We start from the raw sequence: 25501 nt of genomic DNA, 5'->3' as shown, positions 1-25501 counted from the left end.
GCTCTCCCACCCTATATCCATCAGACTCTTCTGAGAATGAATCACGTTTCTCTGAATGTTTACTGCATTATCATACAAGCTGCATTTTGATGCGCTGCTCAAACTGAATGAATTACAGTGAGATTTCTAACACAAAACAGGAATAGAAGCAAGAAAACCTTTATGAGTAAGAGCACTGATTCAAAAAGAGGTGGCAAACAGCACCAAAAATAAGGTTAAACTAGTAAAAGAAGACATTTCTCCCGAGAACATGCTCTTTACAACATAGCTGACTCAGTGTAACGATGACTAGCTGTTGCCAAAAATCAGTATTTCTGATCCCATCCTAAGAAACGGAGGATCAGAACAAGAAACACTCTTGCTATTTTCCTTGAGTCCAGCAGAAGCATCACAGTGAAACAATTCAGGGAACAGACCTGTCCAAAAACTAACTGGGAAAAAAAAAAACAAAAAAAACAGATTTTTGCCTTGCCTGCTGAGACCCCCTAGCTGGCAAGGACACCCAAGTCCCAAGAGTACAGTACTCACGTAGCTTTGAAAGAATGCAAATTAGCAAACTAAGGAGTTCTGAAAATGATGCTTCCGCATCATCCAAGTCCATCTAATGCTAACACTTTTTGTACTGAACAAACCACAATAACTGCATTCATAGTCTTAAGCTTACCTCAATTAGTCAGTCACAATCTACTTTGATTATGAAATTAGCACAGTAAACTTTTTTTTGAGTGGAATTTTAATAGAAAAGTTTTGATCCTACACTACCAGTTAGTTTTTCTGTGTTCACTTGTTAAACAAACTTCTATTAAATACAGAAATAGTTACCAAAACTCAATCAGAATTAAGAGGGGGGAAATAGAAAAAAAAAAAATGATTTTTCACAAGCAGAATAAGCTGTGGGAACACAGGGTTGCCTGACCCCAGTTTTTCTTGGCAACAAACATGTTTCCCCCTAAACCTTTACTGATTCCCTTTGTGTCATCACTTTTCAACCCCCATTTTCAATTCATTCCTGCGTCACTAATCCCTGTGGTCTAAAGTCTGCTGGGCTATTATTTGGAAGTAGCTTATATGTGAATCCAGGCATCTATCTTCACCTTGTTCTTTCCTCCCAAGTCACTGTCTAAGAACATTTCCTTTCCGTCACACTCCCACCTCACCATTATTACTGTCAAGTCCTCCTAGACCTCCCCCTTTCCCCAGCCACTGGAACTTAAACAGATCAATTCTTGTTCTTTTAAAGAAAATTATTGTTCTAAGGTTAGTAGAAATTTATTACAACATAAACTGTGTCACTACTGCTCATTTTTAGCAAAAAGTCAGCTCTGTTTGTTTCCTCATCACTGTGGCATAATATATCGGCTGCAGAGCAGAACACAGCAGACAAGGGCAGGGAAGAAGAGCTCTGGGCTTTTCCTTTTTCAAAGGAAGAGGTGCTTTTGACTGTGCGCTGGCACAGGCTGCCCAGAACGACTGTGGATTCTCCCTCCTTGCAGATATTCAAAAGCCACCAGGACATGGTACTGGGCAACCTGCTGCAGGTGGCCCTGCTTAAGCAGGGGGATTGGACGAGGTGACCTCCAGAGGTCCCTTCCAACCTCAATCGCTCTGATTCTTTGGGAAGGAAAGAAGGGCATGCATTCAAGACTCAGGAAAAAAGCCTGTGCCAAAAAGTTTCATGAGCTCACTGACAGCTAACACTCAATAGACTGGATCCAAGTCTTCTCATTGCTAATTGATGCAACGTCTTGTGCTTCCCACAGTTTAAAATTTTACAGCATACTCCTGCATCTTCAATATGAAATATCTGTTAAAATGCATCAGAACACAATAAATTCAGCTTGGTTCTAAAGTATATTTGATGAATTACCTGTGGATAAAAGTAGTGTGCAAAGCTTTGGTCCCCACCAGAGAAAATTCTCTTTACACAGTAATACTGCTCACTATCTGCAATAAGAATAAAAAAAAGTCAACTGAAGACGTGGATTTGAGAAACACTCAAGACACTGCAATCAACATATTCAATCAGGAAACGGTTCCTTTATTATGTAAACTTGCTCTGGGCAGATCTTGGCAACGCAATAATTAAAACTGTCTTTAATGGAGGTAAACACTAACAACTAACAAGTGTTAGCTCCAGTGCTAACAAAGCACCTACCCCAACCACAAAGCAAGAAATTGTTGCAAATATTTCTTACAGCAGAAATGAACTTCAGTAAATTAGAGCACAGTGAAAACAAACTGTGTGGAAGGAAGTGATTATATTCCATGTTCAGTTAAAATCTCAAGAGCCAAGGAACAGGAATAGAAAGAGTGAATCCACCAGCTGTTGCTTACCTGTGGGTATCAGGCACTGAGTACTGTAAGGAAGCCAGTTTCCTTTTACTGTGAAGGGACTTTTCCTGTTACTGGTTGTTCCCGTACCTAATTGCCCATTACCTCCAAGTCCAAAAGAATAAATTCTTCCAGATGAAGGAACAAATGCAGTAGTGTGCTGTCTAGTGGAAAAAAAAAAAAGCAGAAACAAAACCAAAAACATAAGCACTATAATGTGCTTTACGCAATCTAAGAATTTTGTTAAATGTTAAAAACTCTGTTAAAGGTCTCGTCACAAACTCCACATCTTGACTGGCAATGGCAGTACTTCAAGTGACAGTGCAATATGCAACATAGTTTTCATGGAAACATTCAGGAAACAGAGATGCCAGGTTTTGCCTTGAACCACTGCCTATCCACAGCCTGACCTTTAGGGCATATCTCTGGACATTCCGAAATTTGCAGTTTCTACCAGACTGGCTGCATCCCCTTTTCTTCATCTCAATTCCAGATGCCCCCCTCCCCTATCGTCCTCTTGGGAAGAACCACTACTGAGTTCACATCAACTAATAAAAGGGAATAGGTCCAATTAGTGTCAACCAAAATGCAGAAAGGATTACATAATGTGTTTTTTAATCCAAATAACAAAATATGCCCATCTCTTCAAAAATTATGTTGTCTTCACCATTTTGTCTCAGAATGCAATTCTTAGGACAAAGACATTTTCATCTGCATTGATAATTTTTCCAGATTTCTTGGGTGCTATTATTAATAATACATCATTAAAATAAATAAACAAACAAACAACATTGAGAACTGAAGTACAGTACAGTTTTACAGGCATTTTAAAAAATTATGTATGTTTCCAAATTTTATTTATCCTCAGTGAAGTAACTCCCCACACACCCTCATTCTTTAATAGGGAATGATGAAGTAACAGCAATAAACAGCACCATATTATTAACATTTTCAGTGTAGGGAATCAGAACTCTCAGTGTAGCATCCTTCACTTCTACTGAATGTTTTTAAAACCCCAGTAATGTCGCTAGCTATTTAGAGACCTTATTTATCTCATCTTCCCTAACCATCAAGGTTAAGGAAAAATACACTTCATATTAGAATATATGTGAAATTCTATACAAAACAAGTAATTTATAAGATTCAGAGCAGTAGCACAGAAGAGACCTTACCTGCCACAAGTAATTTGCGTGACAACACTTCCCATAAGTTCAAAAACTTTCCTTGGGTTTATCTCATGGCTGGTAGAATTATGACCCAACTGACCATAGCCTCCAGCTCCAAATGTAAAAACCCCACCTTCCTAAACAAATAAATTATGTGGATTAAAATAATAGTATATCTTGGAACAAGAAAATTATCAGAAACAGGGGCTTAATAAATTACCTTATCTGATAATTTTGGAATTGCAGGGAGAAAGACAGAAAATACATTTGTTCAAGAGGGTCCTGAGACACAGAAAGATCACAAAGTAACTGCAATTATGAAAATGTGGCATAGCTATCAAGTATCACCTTATTCATGTTAAATCTTATTCTTGTAATTTCCATACTAGCTTACAACAGAGTCCTGTCATTAACTTGTGTTATTACAAGATACTAATCCTTGTTGTTTGATTTTGTGTTGTTTTTGTTTTTTTTTTCTCTTTTCCAGTTCTCTTGATGAACTCTAATGGTACATAAATTCTTACTGTTAAAAAGTATACTTTGGCTTTCAAATCTTGAATAGAAATTTGAAAACAAATACCAAATAGGAAGCTGCCCTCCTCAGACAGATGATGCAGAGTATGACTGAAATAGCCAGCTTCATTATTTGAAAGGACAAACCAGAAAAATTCGCCCTTGTTGTAAGGCAAGTCAATTTTAGAAGTGTTTTTGATTAATTTATCAATAAATTAACCAAAAACTTGAATGAATAAATATTAAACCAGAACCATTTTCATAAATTATACAACTTACCTTACAACAACTTTGAAACTTTCCATTTTGAAATGCTTTGAAATTGTAAAGCTCTTTCTTTCAATTCTACTCTGCATCAGACTGGACCTCTGCTGGAAATCATCATTAAAATGGCAGCATCCACTGAGAAAAAACAACAGCCTCATTCACTGAATCAGGATAACAAACAGTGACAGGTTTTTCCAAACTTGAGAAGGAACTGAAAAATGCTCACACACAGTACTGTCTACAAAAGATGTATCAAGACTCCTGGTTCTGAAAGGCCTATCATGCAAGGGAAAAATGGACCTATAATAAATGGGTAACATAAAATCATACAATTTACAGTAAATTCAATATCTTAATTGAGTCCATCAAAGCAAGCTTGAAGTTAACTTCCATATATTAAAAAGCGGAAAACACATAGAATATGTTATAATTTTTTACATTCTGTACTTCCATAGCCTTACACAATACGTAAATATCCATTTCATGACTGCAAAGTTGCCATGTCTTTTGCAGTCAAAGCAAGAGAATATTTTATGACAAGAAGTAAGAAAAAAAATGAAAAACAGTTACTTCAAAAATGCCAGCACCTTCTACAACAAAGTTCTGAATACAGACTCAGAAGATAAATGAATATTTAGTCACATCCAGATCTCAACTGGTCAGAATACTTGTCTACTGCTATTCACAAGTTCAAAACGTTGTTTATAAATTGACACATTTTATCAAGAGTGATGAACAAAATGAAACATCAGAACATTAACTGATTTATACCTAAATGCTGAAGTTGAATTCAAATATTGGAACACAGGAAGGTAGAGGAGTCGATCATTTAAAGAAAGATGTGTACGTACTATTTTACCCACCACAAAGTAAGGCTACTTATCACTTGATGCTTGAAAAGCACTATCCATCACTAGGATGAGTATAAGAAAGAGCTCTAGCATTACATTCTATGTTCCTCCTTTAAGCATCCAAACCTTAAACAAACAGGAGACTGCAGATTATGCATTTAGCCAACAGTTACATGTACATAGCAACTTGGCACATTTAAACTTTCCAACTATTTTGATTGAGTCTTACATATATATATGAGTATGTCACACTGACACAGAATACATGCTTCTTTTTTTTTTCCCAAAATGGCCTTGAAATAAATTACTAACTTTCCATAGAACCTCACGATATAATACTTTCTATTAGATTATGTAAATCTTCAATTTCTTCTGTCTGTTTGCCAATAGGACGTAAGCAGCAAACTGCAATTCAGTACCTCCCAATGACCACACACACCCCAATCCTTCTGGCATGTAATTTAAATTTAAAATTAACTTGGCCTGATCAGCGATAAAAACAATGCTAGAGGCATTACATTCAGAAAACAGCTATCTCTTTAGTATATTCTAATATAAATTTCAATACCTGCACAATTTTAATAATGTAATATGCACTGTCTTATCAAAAATGTTTTCTTTTGTGTGCTCACCTTTACTATATCTGATAAAAATCTAAAACTAGAGAAAGATTTCTTGTATTATGGTAAGGTGTTTTTTTTTTCCCCAAATATTTAACCATTCTTCCAGTCTTCCTCAATTTAATCCAACAAACTTTGAAGAAATTTTAAGTGGAATTTTGTTTGTTGTTTCCTAATCAGGTAGCATCTTCTCCTGAAAACATTCAAAATCAAAGTATAAACATATATTTAAATATCGTACCTTTGTAAGGGCAGCGGTATGATCTTCTCCACAACAAATATGAACAACCTTCTGACTTCTCAGTGACTTCAACAGGGTAGGAACATACCTGTCTGAGAAGTTTAATACAGCAGTAGATTGCTTATTTTGAAAACAAAAAAAAACCAAAAACAAATAGTCTCGCCTATTCATTCTTATTTGGTTCCAACCAAACAAGCATTTTACAATTGTCAACAGAATGCAATCGCTGTGACAGAGTTTATACAAATTTTAGATGAAAGAGCTACTACAGAAAAACACAGAACTACTACACTAATGTACTTTTTTAGCAAAGAGCCTCAGTTTCACTAGTACCTGCCATTGGCCATGAGAAAAGAAAAAGTATCAAATGTTTTGAGGTGTTTATGAGCTTCACAACTGTAAAGCTTTCCAATAAATTGGTAGCAGTTGATCACAGTTCAATATTATTAAAGATATAATAGAATGGAACACTAAATAGTTAGGAGGCACAACTAATTTGCCTCTAGTGCGGCAACAAATCAACTTTGTCACCCAGTTGCACAAACGCTGTATTTCCTAAATGTTAATGCTAATGCCTAAAAATTTGTCAGGTACACTTGTCTGAAAAAGACCCTATATAGACGTCAGGAAAAAAAAAAAAGAATTTCAGTGAAAAGTGATACTGTATATAAAATTAGGGCCACACACTTTTCCAAAGAGAATATAGAAGCAACTGAAAATTCCCATGAAATCAAATTTCATGGGAAAAACATCAGACAAAGAATGTGTAATTTTCTTGTTACATGACTGCAGCCAGATTTAAAGCATGAATTCAAATACACATTTTAACTGCAATGTATTTTTTTGGTTTTAAAGGGTGTTGTGAACAGTGAGAAAGCATGAATTCCTGAAATTAGATGTAGATTATTGAATAATGAACTGTATGCTGAGGGAATCTGGCATCATACACTTCCATCTTGGAACCCTGTGCCCTGATGGCGTATATGTAATGTAATACAACTAACAAAGAAACAAACCTTTGTCTACTTTTTTTTTTTTTTTTTAATTATTATTGAGTGTTGGCATTATAACGGAGGAAATTCCGGCAGTAGCTGAGGATTATGAACAATTTTCAGAAGTGGTCTGAGAAAGGCCAGTATCTGTATGGTGGGAATAAACTACGAAGACATCTTAAACATTCTAAGGATAATCAAACAGTTTCAGTACTTCACTGTTTTTGTCCAACAGTTAAATCTATCTAAAACTCAATTCAAACTGTAGCTACTGCACAGTATCTTAATTCAATCCCACTCAAAAAGCCTAAATCAGAAAAATCTAGAACAGGGAAAGAAAAAAAGTCAAGCCAGCTAGAATTTCAACATAATGCTGTCCGAACTTTCACTACAAAATAGCTGGGGGTGGAACTCTGCCCTCTTTATATAAACTCACATGACATTGGCACTATCAGAAAATATTCAACAAAGGTTTGTTTTGTCTGCTCCATTTCTAAGAATAGCGATATCTTTAGATTCACAAACCAAGACCTTCAGCATGAAGTTTTACTGTAGAAATGCTTACTTACCATTGTCATCATTAAGACCCAGCTGCCCAAATTTGTTTCGTCCCCATCCAAAAATTGCTCCAGAAAGAGTTAATACAAAACTATGAGCTCCTCCTGCTGCAATCTGTGCAAAAGGGATTCCCAGCAGAGATTTAATCACATGTGGGGAGTTTTGCTTTTTATACTCATAACCTAAGCCCAGCTGGCCATATTTATTTTGTCCCCAGGAAAACACTTCACTTCCTGTTTAAAAAGATAACAATAAGTACAATCAATATCATTTAATTCTATAAATTTTATTTACTGTAAGAGAAACTAGAAGTGAGGTTAGACAGTTACTCTTCAAATATTTTTGGATTAGACAATGCACACAAATCACTGAATGGACTCATTCAATTTTGAAGTTACGCATTCTGTAATTTGCAGGTGTTCAACCCAAATATTTAAATCACCTTCAAAACCCTCACCACTACTCTTAACTTTCCTGTTTCAACAATGCCAGATAAATTGTGCTTGGTTATTACGAGTAGTTCCACTACCATGCCTATTTTTATGCAGAGATCTTGTCAAAGTTGCATAATGGACATGCAGAAACTTCCCATTTCCAGTCACAAGCCCCATTTAAGCTTTTATATGGTAACATACTTATTTTTCCACATACAATTAGATTTTAAAACATTGTGTTAAAAATATGACAGATGAAGCACAAAGTTTATAAAGCTATTTAATATCTTATAAAGAAAAAAATGTATTTTGAAGACTCACAATTCAGAGAGCTATTTATTTATATTACCTCCCCAAAAAAATGTTTTAATGAACAACCAATGTTTTATCAAGGTATTTACTATCCCAAGGTGAACAGCTAATCACAAAGATGCTTTGCTTTTGCTGATGTAATTTGTTTCAAACAGTATTGCTACCTATGTCCCTTCTACCTCCACTTTTTCAATTCAAGATAGAAAGCAAGGAGATCCATCTCCTGAGATACAGGTCATCCAAACTGTATTTATTTACAAAAAAATCCCTCAATGCAAAAACAATCTTCTTAACACCAAAGAAATCCTATGCCAATCATATTTACATGTATAATCTAATCACATGAACTAATCTGTCTCATCGATATCCCACAGAACTGAAAATACTACGAAGTCCCCACTCAAGCGGCTCAAATGAAGGAAGTTCACATCGTTTTCCTCCCTGTGTGGGTCTATTTTAAGGCCATAACTGTGATTGACCTTGATACTCTGTAAGTATTTCTGCATGTTCTTTCAAAACCAGAAGAAAAAGGCAAAATACTACAACACGTGACAAACTGAAACATGCAGCTGCAAACCCATGAATTAGCAATAGGACTCTTCAGGGATGCTGCACGCAAAGCTGTAAAGTATTTAAAACACAGTGATTGTTTTTCCTTAATGCTCTATGTTTCCATGGTGGAAATTCACCCTGTTCAGCACCCACTTTCAAAGAAGTGGGTGCTGGCCCAACTCTATTTTGTCACAGTAAAAACAAACACAAACCAAGTTTAAATTCACATTTGTCTTCATTTCCAGACAGCTGTATTTGTTAGACAAACAAGTGAGGCCAAATAATTACGTTCTCAGAGCCCCCCTAAAAGTTTTGAGGGGGCATTTGTTTAGAACTTTCAAAACGTGGGTTATAAGGGGACATTTCATTTTAACTGTAGAATCACCAACAAAATAGAGGCTTTGCAATAGAAAAGCAGATGAGGAAGTCATTGCCTGCAAACCTCAATAATTTGAAGTTAGAGGCTAGAATAAAAGACTAGTGACAAAGTAGTATGCTAGCAGGATGAAAGAGATGGAACAAGGAGAGAAACAACGATGAATTAAAAAAGGAAATTACCTGAAAGCAAGATGTTGTTAAAAAAAATAATCAAAAAAGCACAAGAAAAAAAGAAAGCAGAATAACCAAAACGCTACCTTTGTTCATAAATTTATTTTTTAAATTCAAGTTTCAGTGCAGTGGAATGTTGAAAACTTCAGAATTCCCAGGTAAGAAACTACACAAAACTTCAGAAGAATCTTGCTTACCTTTTGAGAGTGCAAGTGAGTGATAATAACCACAAGCAACTTGCACAATTTGGATCTCTGATAAGCTTTTAATATTTCTATTGGGATAAGAAAACAGAGAAGGAATTAAGCTACTAGGTCATGGTATGAAATCTAAAGTCACACCAAAGGGTAACATAAAGCAAGTGCATCCTTTCCACTGAAGTATATATGAAATTAATTTAAATATTCTAACTTTAATTACAGCTATTTAGCAAAGTCTTAAGTCAAAACTGCTTCTTTGCTAATACATCTAATGACAAGTTGTCTTATTTCAAATTAATTAATTCAGTAAAAAAAAACATAATGAAGAATTAAGGAGGTTCGTGTACTTTAGAGAGACTAGGAAGGAGATGTCACACAGCTGAATGGAGCCAGTGAATACAGGAAGCAAGAAGAGAGGCTCTTTCTTTTTAGTGTTCAAAAGAAACGAGGTTTTATGATGTATTACTCTTCTTTACATCAGTATTTGATAGAAAGGCTGAATTACATTCTGTTAAAATTTGACTGACTTTTTCTATCTCAGGATACTAACATTAACTTGAGTTAAAACTGCTTACAAAGCTGGCAAATATCACCCAATATTATCAACAAGTTGCAAATAAAACCACATTTAATCTAGAATGCTTTCATTTTTTTATGAGAAAAACAGGAGTTTCCAAAAGGCCTATGGACTTTTAGATTTGACACAGCAATAAGTAACCTTTATTAAGGGTTAACTGTTATTTATATCCTCCATATCTACACATCACAGATAGGCATGGCCAAGTTATAAATTACTCATGTTTTGAGGAACTGTTGCTTGTGTTTTTTCTTACGTCAAAAGCAAAACAAAAAAACACCCATACTACTTTTACAACATAACCTCCGCTCTTAGGAGATGACAATTTAAAAACAAACAAAACTAACCAACCAAATCCACGCCGCACTTCCCACATAAGCTGCCTTTTTGAGAAAGGAAATAAACAGCCTGAGGCATGCACGTGCCATAGCTAAAATACACTTCCTAATGCGTATTTTTAATTTTAAAAACCTAACCAATGTGATTTAAGTACATTTTTTTCAAAGAAAATAACTTCATTATATACTTATCGCTTTTAACCTGGGCACTCTGATGCATTCCTCTGTTCCAGGCAGGCCAAGCTGTCCATCGGTAGCCAGACCCCAGGCATATACCTGACCCTTGTCATTTAGTGCAAGAGTGTGGGCTTCTCCACATGATACAGCTACAATATTTTGGGCATCCAGTGCACCAACATGCTCTAAGAAGACAAGAAAAGAAGTTAATTGTTTGTTGTTTCTTCTTGAAAAAAGGCAACTAACAAACTAACATTATCCATGACAGTTACAGTCATTTGTCTACTAGATATCCATCAAAATGACACCAATGTAACCCTAGGATTCTGCCAAAATATCTTTAATTTAAAATTATAAACATGCTATCCTAGCAGAAGTTAAATGTGACACCCAAACAAAAACAGTTTCTGGAATTAACTTAGAGCAGCAACATACTAAAGTGCACAAAATACGCAGTTTCTGCGGTTTTTAATTGTTTCTTCTAACTTTGCCATCTGAAAATGAGTAAAGAAACTCAATTATGGTCAAATGCATTACTGTCAAATGACTATACGTGTAGACATTCTGTAAGTGGAAAACATTCCACTTCAACAAATTAAATTGACTTATCCATTATCAACAACAAAAAAACAACCTGCAAAACAAGGCAGGGCAAATTAAAGACTAAACCTACTGATTTTGCAATTAGCTACACAATGTCCTCTTTATAATGCAAATTACTGTAGAAACAGATCCTAAAGCTTAGTGTTCTGGATATACACTACACACCTCTGAAAAGCAAACACTAAGGTACCTGTGATTTTTCCCAGTAGTCTGCATCAGTACTTTTGAGTACCTTTGAATGTATTTGTTACTGTGCTTATGACTTGTGATCAGAAGCCTAACATTTGCATTTCAGGAACAGTAAAGGTGAGAAAATATCATCAGAGCCTGTCATTATAGCTGGAGTTTTCAACAGTTCTGTTAAATAAGAGCCTGCCCGGACGTTTTATGTCTGATTTTCCAACATGTTCTATTCCTGCCTGAGAATCCCACTCCACTGGAAATGCCTGTGTATCATCAATGTAACACGCTCTGTAAACACAGCGTAGCACAGCCTAAGTCAGTTTCAAACCAGTAGTTACTGATATCTGTAACATAACAGACAATTAGTTTCCAAAACAGAATTTAAAAAAGCAGCAGACAGAAGTTCATTTTGCTAACAGCTGGTCTTCTTAAAGAGGTTACCCGCACTGTTTAGCGCATTAAGGCCTCCCCAGCTCTGCCAGTGGAAGAAGTCATGTACACGCTTTCCAGTTCAGGCAACACCATGCACATTAGTGCTGATTACCTTCACTGGCTGCTGAAGCAGCCACACTGACTTTGCCTAATATGGATTAAGAAACCAATTCCTGTGGCAAGTAGAGCTTTGAGAGGAGGAAAGAGGTAACAGCTAAACAGCACCACTGGGGACACTGAGGGGGCAAAGACGAGCAGTCAGTGATAAAAGTATCTTTAGTTAGCAGACATACATCCAAAAAGAACTTCCACCCATTTTCAAAGATAGTGAACCTCTCTTCACTAAAATTATCCCAAAGTGTAACATTCAACAGTATGGTCGGTCATCTCTGGATTTAAGAAAAAAATAGAGGAGGACATTACAGCCCTCAAGACTGCTGTCTGAGCATGTTAAAAGAAGATTTATAGCGGGTATTTGCCTATTACATGTGAAAGCTCATGCAGGGCTGTTTTAAAAAAAAAAAAAAAAATTAAAAGTCGGATTTCTCAGAGTAATTTTTAGATTTAAAAGACAATTCAGCATTATTTCCCAGGTGATAACAAGTGTTCAGAGCAAGTTTGACAAGTTTCTATTCAAGTTCATGAAACAGGGTTACGCAGGATTCAATTCATCAGTTTTAATATGCGCTTACTGCTTCCCAACAGAAATTCAAATCAGTTCTAAACATTATGTATAAACTACAAGAAAAATCTTTACTTGGCACTAAAATCCAAACTCTGAACAAAGAACTACTAAAATATTGCATAATAGAGGTACTATCTTGTTTCCATTTGAACTGTTTGTATCAATTATTGTGCCAACTAACTTGCAAAACTGCAATCGTAGCAATAGAATGAACTCTTACTAAGCCTTTTCAGTTTGCTTACGTGATGCTTTAATACTGTCAGAAGCACTGCTCCATCTCTCAGTAGCTTGCAGATATGACTCACATGCACAGCTCTGAGGAGAGCCCATGTGCACACTCCTCTGCAGTCCTTACAAGATGTTTACCCACTTCTGCTAGCAAACTGCACTAGCAAGGAGCAGAAACACACATATAACACAGGTAGGAATAAGAAAGTCCAAAGAACTGATACACTGCGTCCTTCAGGCTTCTCCAAATCCTATTCCTACAATACTTTATATGTGTACAAGTCTTTTATCGAAAGTTTTATTTTTAGTTCTTAAAAAGAGAAAATAAATCAACGCTGCTTTAATCAGAACTGCTCTGCATCATATATTGGTCTGTTAAAAATACACAGAATGCTTCTCGACTGTGGCATGCCAACTATTCATTTCCACCGTACTCCAGTAGCCAAACCCATCCGCCCAGCGCAATGCTAATCCACGTACTGAGGCAGGTCACCTCCCCTTGGGAGGAAAGCCAGCCAACGAGGCCTACACAGCCCCAAGTGCAGGGGTTCCACGCTGGAAACAAAAACTAGCGGCACTGCCCCCCTACATGGCAGGCAAAAGTACAGGGACACAGCCATGTGATCCAAGGGAATGCCTTTAAAGTTTAAAATATGCCCATTCTTGGAAGAACTACTGTGCATACAGTTCTGCACAGGCAAAAACACTGGCAGCCTTGGGCTTGATGCAGCATAATGAAACAAAAGGCACATAATTCAAACACATAATGCTCCGCGATGGATTACTTGTAAACTTACCAGGTCTTTTTCTGGCTTTTTCATGCCCTAGTTGTCCTAGGTCGTTGCATCCACATGTATACACAGTCCCATCATCCAGGACAAAAACAGTGTGTCTCAGTCCACACCCTACATCTCTGACCTTTTTATTTAAGAAAAAGTCACTTTTTCTCGGTTCTAAAACAATCTCTTCATCAATTCCACCCAACCCAAGCTGTCCAAATGATGCGTTTCCCCAGCACAACATGTTTATGGTCTTGATTGCAGATCTTCCAGCTTCACTTTTCTAGAATTTTCCTTGTGTGTAGCTGTTCAAGAAAAGGAAAATGTAGTTTTTCAGAATTGTCCCCAAAGTTTATCTCCTATATAACATGTAAACCACACGTTCACTTTCAGCATAACCATATATTAAAATAGTGAACAGTTTTCAGAAGGGTGATTTACTTTCTCAGACAACATTTACATTAATTGCAGTAAGATGCTTTCCTTCCCATTTCAAATTTCAGTTTTAAGATGTGCAGGTCTTCGGTTTTATCACTTTGTTTCAAAATTTTTAAATATTATTCACTGTAAAGCTTCTCTAGTTCCTTATCTAGAACTATTTAGATGACAATCACAACCAATTCTAGCCAACCAGAGGAAGAGTCCTCAAATGTCTTCTAAGGAGACAGTACAGGCTAGTTAATTACCATGAGGCCTTGCATGGCTCCAGAAAGCTCTGCGTATGGCTTTGCCGAGAGCCCCAAAAACAACATTTGACTCACAGCTTGGAAAAAATTGGTCAGCTCTGATCAATCCAGTTACACAACACAAAGAATAAAATGATGTGTCAATCATTATATTTAAACAAGTATGAGTCAAGTGAACTTACACAGCAAAAGAGCATAAATAGGCTAGCCCCAATCTTGAACCAGAACACAGGCTAGCGCTTCAGTTACTGCTGCAGTAACAGGAAGTCACACAGGGAGAGTCATCCCTGCTAACTCACATCCCTAACTAACACCTCTAGGCTGCAAGTAACAGTATTTATACTGACAGACTTTGTACCTATTTGGAGAAGATACAAAGCTACGCTCCCTTTTCATTTTCACTATTCCAGATGGCAAAGAGCTTACGATGATATTTACTAGTACTTGTATCGCACTTCCACAACAGGAAGTTTCCCCATGTTTTCAGAGCAATTTAGGAATCAGTGCAATACAGTGCAAAATCACTGTAAATTTTCATCTGTGATCATTAGAAGGAAGTTTGCACAAGTAACATAATTTGCAATGCAATGCACAACACATGCACTCAATCTTATATTGCGCAGTTCCATAACGTATATAAATTGCCTACATATAAGACTGCTCAGAGAAGCCAGACATCAGTTAGCACTGAAGTGTTACGTAAACCAAAGAACAGCAGAATTCCTGCCAGCACAAGATGAACTATTTTTCTTCACATAAGTACAGATACAGTAAAAAAGGCACCTCTTGTTATGATCTCACAAAAAACAAACAACCATACAGCTTAAAATATATCGCAGTCTGTTTACCTATCTCAGGAGATGAGGCATGATCAAAATTTCCCTAGCTATATCGTACCACGTTCAGAAGCGGACATCAAAACGAAGATGTCTTCAGTTAAGACATAGCTATGCAACAGCAACTTTCACAGATCTGTAAGTGCAACGCAAGCTTCAACCTGCAATACAAGGAGTTAGGAAAGATGTATGATTATAGTGCTTCAAGACTGATCTCCGTTTGGGGAAAAAAAATAAAAAAAGAGGAAAGTTTCTCGTCTATACTTCCCACAGAAGGTTGGTTTGTTTCAAGAGCCAGCACCAAAAAAGTTTTGTACTTTAACCTTAGATCCCGGCAGCGCTTTCCACTCGCACGCAGTCCCGCCAGCCCCGTCCCCCTGTCAGCTGCAGGCTGCTGACCGCTCCGCGAGGCGAGGTGAGCGGCTCCCGGCGCTGACACCGGGCAGGAGCAGGCAGCCCCCGGCCCGGCCCCCGCCGGCTGGCCGCAGGGAGCGGCAGGCTGCGCCGCCGGCCGCCCGGGGCCCGCAGCTCCCTCAGGGCGGGACGCGCGGCCCGGCCCCGAGCTCGGCGGGGCCCGGTGGGGGCGGCCACGGCGCGGGGCCGGGCCGGGGCCTCCTCCCGCTGCGGCGGGGCGGCGCCGGGCTCCCCGGGGGCTCCCCGGCTGCGAGGCGGCGGCGCCCGTAACGGTCCCGGCCGGCCCGCACCTGCCCCGCCGCCCCCCGCCCCGCCCCGCCGCTGCCCCCGGCCGGTCCCGCCGGCCACAGCCGCCCCGCGGAGCCCGAGGGCGGCGGCGCTCGAAGCGCGGAGGGGCGGCGGCGCGTCACAAAGCGGCGGAACTCACCGGCCGCGCTCTGCCTCGCTCCGTTTCGCTGCGCTCCGCCGCTGCCCGGCCCGGCCCGGCCGCCTCAGGCACCGCGGGCAGCGCTGAGGGCGGGAGCGGCCGCGCCGCGGAGCGCTGACAGGGCCCGGCCGGCGCAGACTGCGCAGGCGCAAGCTCCGCGGGCGGGGCCGCTCCGCCGCCCGGCCTCGTGCTCAGGGGCGGCGGCGGCGGCGCGGCGTGACGTCACGCGGCCCGCGGCCGTTTAACGGGCGGCGCGAGGCCGCGGGCGGCTGAGGGGAGGCGGCCCGGGAGCTGCCCCCGGAGGCGCTGCTCGGGGGCTCTCCGCACCCCGGGGCCGTGGGGCGAGGAAGAGGCGCAGCTCCCGGCTGGCTGGTGGCGAACGGAGGCGGCGGGCGCGGGGCGTCCGTGCTGCGGGGCTGCACCTGAGAAGCAGGCGTGAGGGCGGGCGGCTGACGGCAGCGCTCCGGTTACCGGCGGCAGGGCGGGCGCGTTGAAATGCAGCTGTGCGCGGTAACGCAGCAGGGGCATCCCCTCGGCTGCTGTTCCGTTTCCCTGGGGCTCTGTTCGGCGCTGGGAGGAAGAGCCCCTGCCCGCCGTGTGAGGGGCTGACCCCGAGCCACGCACAGGCTCCTTGCTCGGCAAGCCCAAAGGGCCGGGCCCGGCCGTGCCCCGCAGCGATGCGCTCCCAGAGCGCGGTAAGAAAGGCGATAGGTGATGGGGTTGGTAGCCTCTCCCTTCCTGATGGAGAGGGCGTGTTTGCCTCTTTCTTTGAAAAAAAGAAAAGGCAGACAATGTATTTGTCTAGCCTCGAGCTGTTCCTTTGTGTACCTACATAGCTGAGACTCCACGGGACTTGTGGTTCTAACTGGTCAGTAAGGATCCCGTGCAGAACTGTGAAATCCATCCCCAGAGAAAGTGGCATAGCTGCACGGCTGACACGGCCTAAGTGATGCAGCACTTTTCAGGGCAGCAATTACACAGCCTTGGTTAAAGGAGGGATGCAAGCAATTTGCCTTTCCCTTCTGCTTGCAAGATTAGAAAGTTAGTAGCAGCTGTTATACGTAGCAAACACAGGAAAAGATTTTATTCATTATCTTCTGCACTTCCTTTTTTTTTTTTTTGATATCTCACAGAACATTGTGAGTTAGAAGGAACCCACAAGGATCACTGAGTCCACCTCCTGGCTCCACACAGGACAACCCAAAAATCAAACTCTCTGAGAGCCTTGTCCATCAGGACAGTAACTGAATAATTACACCGTGAAGGAGGCTTTAAATATTAAGTCATTCATTGTGCAATGTGTCCTCTGACCAGCATGTGGGGATATGTCCATGTACTTGAAGATAACATTAATATGCCCAGTGCAATTACTGTGTATAAAATTTTTTTGATAACTGGCCTAACACATTAAATAAAATATATTAAATAAGAAACATAAAGCATGAAACAATTCATAAGATTATCCTACAAATCTCACCTTCCTCGTGTAACAGAATTGCTATTTCATTTAATGTTTTTTTAGTTCCTATATCACATTAATGCAAGTAAAACAACTCAAATATGCCTTTTATAAACGAACTATAAAGTGTATTTTTATTCTACTCACTACCCAGCTTGAGGATTTTTTTTTCTGTGCCAAATGAGCTGTATCCTGCTTATCTTAATGCCTTGAGAAAGCCCCTTCCTTACTGGGGCTAAAGATATAGATGCAGGGGTGGGGGAAAGGGCGTGCCTGTCACTGCTTGGCCTCCCTGCTGCTCAGTACAACAAACTCTGCATCCATTGGCATCAAATCTGTCAAACTGTGGTTGTGCAGTGCCAGCAGTCAAGAGAACTGTGGGTGAGTAGGCCTGCACCTCACCACTCCCAATGTCCGTTCTAGTACTTATATTAAATAAATAAAAAAGGATTTGGCAGTGATGCAAAATCCAGTGAAAGCAAGAAGTGTAAATTTAGTCAACTTCAGGGAAGTGATTTGTTTCTCAGAAGTGCCTTAGCTTAGAGGACTTATTACACTTGCTCAGTCTTCTTATTGATGGTCATAACAAGCAGGAAACTCTTTACAGTTGTCCTGCCATTATTAAATTAGCAGTGCTTGGTTACTGCCTGCTGATTGCTGTCGGTATGATTGTTTTTTTTTAATTTATACTCCAGTTAATCACCTATTCAGACAACATAAAAATGAAATAAACATATGGAATGTTACCTAATATATACCTTGTGTTTTAATACTGGAAATCATTATTCAGTTAATCTACATATTCTTTAGACTATTGTGTTATGGAATAAAACCTCTGTATGGTGAATACAGAGATGGACTCTGCTCTCCGCCTCCATTTTCTTCTGGCAACACTCAGTACATAGTTTTTAAACATTAATTCCTCATTTCAAACCCCTTTGTTTTATACTCTGATATGTCACAGTCTATGGAAAATAGAAATGTGTGTCCAGAACAGCTGATAACACGAAATTAGAGATGTCAGCATTTTGCTGTGAGAAATTGCTAGCCTTTGTGAGCAGCCTTTGTGTGTAGAGCATTCTTGATTAAGACAAAGGAAAGGCTTTAGCATGCAAATAGCCGTACAAATAAGGTATGCACAGACGTTTTTATGCTGTTTCAGTTTTCCGTTTTATCCTTATATTTTTCACAAGATCAATATTTGGGTGTTAGCGAATTAATGAATGTGCGCCTATGTAGGCAGACATAACTCACACGTACGCATTTTATACGCTCTGCTACTTTATAGCTGAGCATGTTAGTTCTCGCTCTGCCCACCCTGCACATTGTAGTGATTCTAGTGAGCTCAAATTTACATGTGCTTACCCATTTTTTATTAACTGATGGCAGTGTAGTGAAAAAAATATTTTTTTTTTTTTTTTTACTGTGAATGTAAATCAGTAAATACTTAATCTAAAATACTGCAAGTTCTGTGTCTAACCTGAGGCATCTAATTAAGGGAGCTTCTCATTAAACGCACAGGAGTCATACCTTCAAATAAGATAAGCAAGAACAAAAGGCTGCAACACCTCATTCCCTTCAACCCCTCAGGCCACAAAATAGCTAAAACAGCCACAAGAATGCTATTCACAGAATGACAGATGTGAAGAAAATGGAAAAGCAGCGAAGGACAACCATGAATGCTGGACAGGAAGACTACAATGAAGGGAACAACCTGACCTTTGCATTAGGTATGCAGCTCTTGTGCTCACAAACTTCTGCGTGGATCCAATATCCCCAAGCCCACACAAAGAGCAGCTGGGACTCAGAGCAACTACCCCATTTCCTGGCAGGGTGGCAAAAGCCACACAAGTGCCTGGTTGCCTGCAGGTTGGGGCTGAAGATGCTGAACATTTTCAAGCATCCCACGCAGAGGGCTAGGAGTGCAGCCCTTTCCCGCATGTGACACGTTCTCCTCCTATTGCTCTGGTGTTTCACACTATTACATGAATTTTTCTATTATCTAAGAACAGAACAGCAGGCCAGGTACTAACTGCACACCAGGAAGTTCACCTCTAATCTTCTGTATGTTTGTTTGTTTGTTTAAGCATGGGATACTGAGTCACTGATGCCCATGTCATTAAACTGGGCATTTGGTCAGGCTGAAATACCGAACTTTGATTTTTAAGGTGTACTCCTCCAGAAATACAAGATCAACAATTGAGCCAGTTCTGCCCTGCAGAGACCAATTTGAGAACATACTGAACCTCAGCTTATAAAATAGCAGCTCCAAGTGGTGCCACATGCTGCTGATTCTGACATGACACTGTGTCTTTGCACGGCAGGATGATGAAGCACCCTAAAATTAGCCTTCTTACTATTTCGTAAAGAGCAAGCAGAAAGGTAGCAGCCTGCACTGAGGAGAACAAAGAGGCACAGGAGAGGACCAGAGCTGAGGCTCACACACAGGCAGGTCCCCGCACTTCATGGTGAGCACTCTTGGCTTCTTTGCAAATTTCCATGTTGGATTGTTTAGTGTCCTTTCTTATCCCAACCACAGGGTGACCTGGTTGTGAAGGAAGAAAGGTGATCGTGCAAATGGAAGGGAGGGGGGAGGATCTGTTCTCTCAGGGGGCTTGGGAAACAGCAGAGGGAACAACTAATGGTGAAAACAACACAGATGGTCTCTTTTCTTAAGAGGGGTGTATGTGTTGGGGGTGACTGGCACTCAATTCACAGAATGAAGCTTGTTAATGGAATAGAACTGGGAGTGGAAGAAAAAATAGTACTGATATGGGAACCAGAAATACCACGATAAACCCCCCTCTTTCTGTTGAGCCAGAATGAATTTTTCCAGATGTTCATCTCTCTTTCTACCCAATTTCTTGGGCTTTACAAGGAGTGAGATTTGAGAGAAAAATTAAAATAACACATCAAAGCAGAGGGAAAATATGCATGGATGTGTCTGGGTACAAGAGTAAAGGAAAAGGTTTTGGACCAGCAAGAAATTTGAAAATAAGGAAGAAAAAAAAAACTTTAATTTTTGATTTGAGTATCAGAGGGCACAACAGGCAAAACATCAAATGGATGTTAGGGCTGATTGCTAGGAGAGCAGAGGACACAGCATGTGTCTCTAGGAAGCAGAGGATTCAGCCATCAGCTCAGTGCAATAGCCTGTGGCCTTGTGCCTACATGATTGTCAGGATGTGCTGTTTTCTCTACTCCTATGGTAGAATAAGAATAAATGGGAATAAACTAATTAACTTGGAGGCATAAACTGTGACCAGTATGTTCAAATTACATGCTGCTGCTTCTGTTGGGAGTTTGCTTTCAATAATAAGGGACTGTTTCGTAACAGATATTTATGTTTGGTAAAGGTGGTTGCACAGTAGTCTGCAGTTTTCATGATTTAGCTCAGGATAAGACTCATGATTTCATATGTATTACTGAAACCCAGAGGGGCATGATACTTTAAGATCTATTTTGGTGCAGTTAGCAACTGATATTTGGTATAGCATGGACTGAAATGTGGTGCCAAAATGGTAGAGAACCTGTGCCACTTGTATCAACTACAGAGTAGGAGATCTCTGTTCAAAACATGGAGTAAATGTTCGTAGTGGATGAAGATTCTTGGACAGGTGGAAAATTAGATTTTTCTTGCAGAGGTTGTTAAAGGACTCCACAGACATTATATGTGAGCAGTCAGAGACTGGAGTTCTTGGGAGAACTTAACTCTGAATTTCGTATGATGTAAGTCTCAACCTTACAACTGGAATAGAAGAGTTCCAAAAATTTTCACATCATTTTGGAGAGAGAAGCAAAGTAAATTGCATAAGATGAGCAATCAAATCCTCATAACTATGTGAAAAAATGGGATCACTATTGCTTCCCTGTGCATAATTCATATGTAGATAAACTTAATGGATGCTCATGTTTCTGGAGATCTTGCATCCCGATAGTTAATAAGCTACCATTTAGGAAGGAAAATCGCTGCAGACTAGTGATCTTTTGTTTCTATTTGATGACATTGGACTTGTACAAAATGCTGACAATTTTGGTTTTGATTTTTAATGAGTGATTTAGAGACTCTTATTTCCCTCCACAAAATCTTAGGACAACGTTTTTAGAAGACTGTTTCTTTGTTTATTTGGTCTGTCAGCATTAAAAAATGGCTTCAATTTAAAACTTCACACTTGTAAGGGGAGGCCAAAGCAACTATATATCATTTTCAAGCAGAAACAGTTGAGCAGCCACCTGTGCCAAACCTCCATTGCATTTAGCTGGCATTTTTTTCTTGGATAAGGAGGGTGGTATCAGTGATTAATCACCCATGTCTGATTGATGAAGACTTTCCTGTCATTAATGTCAACAAGCCACTAGGACACCACTAAATATGATCATTGATCCCAAAGAGAAATGATTGTTTGAGGAGTACTGGATAGTCCCCACTTAACATGTGTTAAATGGGGGGGGAAAGTAAGTAAGTGATACTTATTTACACAAGTATTTCCTTACTTTCATAAAAGAACAATACAGGGTTACTTCCAGCTTCTGAGCAGGGTTCTAGAGCAGAAAAAAATGACCCTTAAACATGCATAGACATATATTTGAGTAAACTTAGGGCTTGGATCTATGGAGATTCAAGAGAGATTATTCCTGAGACCCTCTTAGGAAAGGACACGGCATTTCCATGAAACTGAGACATAGCAGCTTCTGTACACCCAAGTGGAGACATCCAAAACCATACAGATTGCCAGCAGGAGTCAGCTTGAAACTCCAATTTCATCACAAAACATTTCCACAATATTTTTTAGCTTGTAAACTTATAGAACTTTTAGCTTTTTAGACTTGTAAAAAATATTGTGCCCAATATAGTAAAACTTCTGTAAATATAAACAATTCAATACAAACAATATTACAATACTATAATTGCTGATAAGCTTGAGGCAGACTCAGACAGCTGAACACTCTTTAACAAACAGTATAAATATTACAAATTGTTTTCAGTAGAACTTTTTTAAAATAAAATGAATGAAAGCAATGTTTAATAATTAATTCTTATTTGACCTGATGACCAAGTGGTTGTTTTGTAGTAAACAGTATTAGGATTAAAAATCACTTTTCCTGCGAAGCGAATGACACGTGATCTTTATATTTTTTCTTGGCCTCTTGTTCAAGTTTGAGCCTCGAAATAGTTCATCACCATTATAAACCTGCTTGGCTTATCTTCCAAGCATATAATAATCATAAGCATTAAAACAGTCTGTTTATAACTCTAATAATCCCTTCTGGCTTCCCTGCAGAATTGTAGTAGACATGAACTGAGAAGCGTTTTGTTTATAACCACTACAACTAGTCATAATTTGCAGTGAGTTATATCAGCAATGATCTCTTGAGAATCTAGGGTTCTGGATTACAGTGTTTTCAGGTCAAAACTTTTGGTCAAACTTTCAGGTCAAACTTTTTATCTGATGGCTCAGATTTAGTTTAGAATATTTAATAGCAACACATAAAAATCTGAAGTCTACACTTTTACAGCTGTTTCTATGTGCCATTCATTTTGCAGATAATTTTGGCTGGATACAGAACTCACTATTTTCTCCAATAACAATAAAACAGAGTTATAACATTAATTTTCCTGATGTTTTCTAACAAGACCACAAGTTAAAAGAAATATCATTTGACAACACTTTTTTTTTTTGAATATGTGCATTTACATAATTTAAATGGAAACTCAAAAGCTCAAGAAATTAGCAAGTAAAGTTATCTTTATAGCTATATTTCAGGAAATGCATAACTTTTAAATTATTTGTAAAATAAATAAAGTTTCAAATCAAAGATTCAGACTATTGCTTGTCTCTGCCATAATTTCTTTGGACACACAGTAATCAACATAAAAAAAATAAAACCTGAAGCCAATAATATATTAATTGTCACATTTTTTCTGATGTAGACACTTGGCTGCAACAAATCCTGCATCTCAGGATCTAGACCAGAGAGATTTTCATTTAACTCCAAAAGAACTGAAGGCTTTCTCTTGCTCAACATGAGTGGACAGCAAATATTTCAGGATTAGGAAGAACATAACATAGGAAATACATTAACACTTCCTTAAGCTTTTCAAATTCAGGAGAGAAAACAATACTGTTTGGAGCACTGTTATCCCTCCTTAAGAGTTTCATGAACATAATGAAAGGGAGCCCATGGAAGGGCACAGGAAGTAGCCATATTTGCAAGGTGGAGACTATTCTTATTATTAGCCTTATTCTTGGGAATAAAAATATTAATTGGTTCTTAGATTTTTAAACTTTATTATCTTGCCTAAAGCTGGGAAAATTCTGGAAGTTCTTCCCACTGAGTTCTCTCTTGGCCTTCAGTGGCCAAGAGAAAGCTGTAATTTTCCCTGCTGCCCTTTCCTGTAGGTCAAAATCTCAGATGGGTAAATTGTTTCTCAGTGGAAATCAATGGAAATAATGCCAATTTAACCTAGTTGAGCGTTGAATGAATATACATCAGTAAGTACAAAACTGAGTACAAAACTACAACTAAGTATGCAAAGTATGAAAATATACATGTTTATACTCCTTTTAATGCAGATCAGTCAGCAAACCAAAATTCATTTTGCATCAATTCTATCCCTGACAACATAGTATCCGTGGTTTTGGCTCCCCTTCCTGTTCCACTCACCACTCAAACTTCTCTATCCACTCCAACACCTTAAATTCTATTTAACAGCTCAATACACAACAAAATAAATCCCCTCTATACAGTAGAAACAGTTTTCATATATGATACTTGTGTGTTATAAGCATGGTTGAGACTTTCTAAAATAAGTCTCTTCAAAATGTGTACCTTGATTTTCAAAAAATGGTGAAGATTCAGAGGACCAGGTTACTGCCTCTAGTCACCTAAATGTCAAAATCTTGGAAAATATCAGGTTGTATAAACACCCCAAATGTGAATATGCAACTGGATCTACACAGGCAATCCCTGAGCTTTTCAACAAATATGTACAAAAATTGAAAGCATGTGGTTTTAACTATTTAATGAAGATGGCTTTTTTTCATAGGTTCTCTTTGAATTTTCAAACCACTAAATATTTCTTTACAAAATACATTTTGCCAATTCACTATGTTTTCCTTATTTAACATTAAGCATATACTTTAAGAGCATTGTATCTAAAATTTAATTCAAACATTAATACATTCACAGCCCCACTCCATCAATTAAGTGTATCATAAACATTTTTGTGCTTTAGAAAGCCTTTACTAATTATATTAAACAAAAAAAAAACTTACCATAATAGTTGCATTTTCTTTTCCAGTGTCAATTTGAAGTTTTCCAGTATTCTTTCTAAAGCAAAAAGAAGTGAGACATTTAAAAAAGCATTTTCAAAGGCACACTAGGCGGAAAGAAAATTCCTTTTTATAACTTGTGTGATAGCACATGGCATTACTATATGTCACAGATGTACCAGTTGGTCTAAACTTGGCTTGTAACACACATGGTTTACCAGATCAGAATATATTTTCAATCCGGTGATATATCTTTTGACTCCTTCTACTGGGTAAATTGATATTTTGACTGTTTGGAGTCTAGACTGTTCTTGAAATGGACAAATGCATGAGCAGAACCACTGGATTAAATGTGGCCTGGGAAAATGGTCATAACCATTTCTGATTACCAGGTGATTTCTTTGAAATGAGTTAAAGGTATTAGTTTCATAATAGGAAAGATATATCCTCCTCTCTTTCCTCTTGCTCTTTCTCTCATTATCTGTCTTAAGTACTTAAGAAAAAATCACATTTGGACCAGTTACCAATTTGCACAACAATTGCACAACTATTTGCATTCCATATGGACAGAACGGCCAATATATCACTCTATTGCTGTACTGAAGTAGTTTTGTCAGTAGTGATCTTTACTTTGGTAAATGAGCTTACATTACCTGAATAGTTCTTGTTCTTTAGCTAGACAGAGTGATTCAGATTCTACTGATGTTTAATTAATCGTGATACTATCAAATGACTTGAATTCTTATATCTGTACATTATGAATTTGCTTGTGTTTAGACTATATACGTATATTCTTTTTAAATTGTATCCTAAGGAT

The 25501-nt window shown here is 38.8% G+C and overlaps 2 protein-coding genes across 6 annotated transcripts in view; one reads left to right on the top strand and one right to left on the bottom strand.

Annotated features, from left to right (window-relative positions):
- HERC4 (HECT and RLD domain containing E3 ubiquitin protein ligase 4) overlaps positions 1–16079 on the bottom strand; it is a 34207-nt gene extending 18128 nt beyond the window's left edge. For 2 of the 5 annotated variants that reach the window (XM_082765144.1, XM_082765140.1), the window contains exons 1-10: positions 15952–16079; positions 15123–15271; positions 13607–13893; positions 10704–10863; positions 9584–9660; positions 7551–7772; positions 5990–6081; positions 3504–3634; positions 2335–2495; positions 1868–1944 (exon numbers count right to left, since the gene is read on the bottom strand). In XM_082765144.1, coding sequence (XP_082621270.1) covers positions 1868–1944; positions 2335–2495; positions 3504–3634; positions 5990–6081; positions 7551–7772; positions 9584–9660; positions 10704–10863; positions 13607–13832 — 1146 coding nt within the window. In that variant the 5' untranslated portion in view covers positions 13833–13893; positions 15123–15271; positions 15952–16079. Of the gene's footprint in view, positions 1–1867; positions 1945–2334; positions 2496–3503; positions 3635–5989; positions 6082–7550; positions 7773–9583; positions 9661–10703; positions 10864–13606; positions 13894–15122; positions 15272–15433; positions 15613–15951 lie in introns of those variants that run through there. The other 3 variants (XM_082765142.1, XM_082765143.1, XM_082765141.1) reach the window with 3 other exon arrangements.
- A 3739-nt stretch (positions 16080–19818) lies between these two features.
- Positions 19819–25501, top strand: part of MYPN (myopalladin) — a 73130-nt gene continuing 67447 nt past the window's right edge. Inside the window, exon 1 of the mRNA XM_082764972.1 lies at positions 19819–19878. The gene's annotated coding sequence lies outside the window, so the exon portion shown is untranslated. The remainder of the gene's footprint in view (positions 19879–25501) is intronic.

The sequence above is a fragment of the Aythya marila genome (genome assembly GCF_965140915.1).
Source record: "Aythya marila genome assembly, chromosome: 7".
Taxonomy (NCBI): Eukaryota; Metazoa; Chordata; class Aves; order Anseriformes; family Anatidae; genus Aythya; species Aythya marila.
This window is presented reverse-complemented; position numbering and strand designations above follow the sequence as displayed.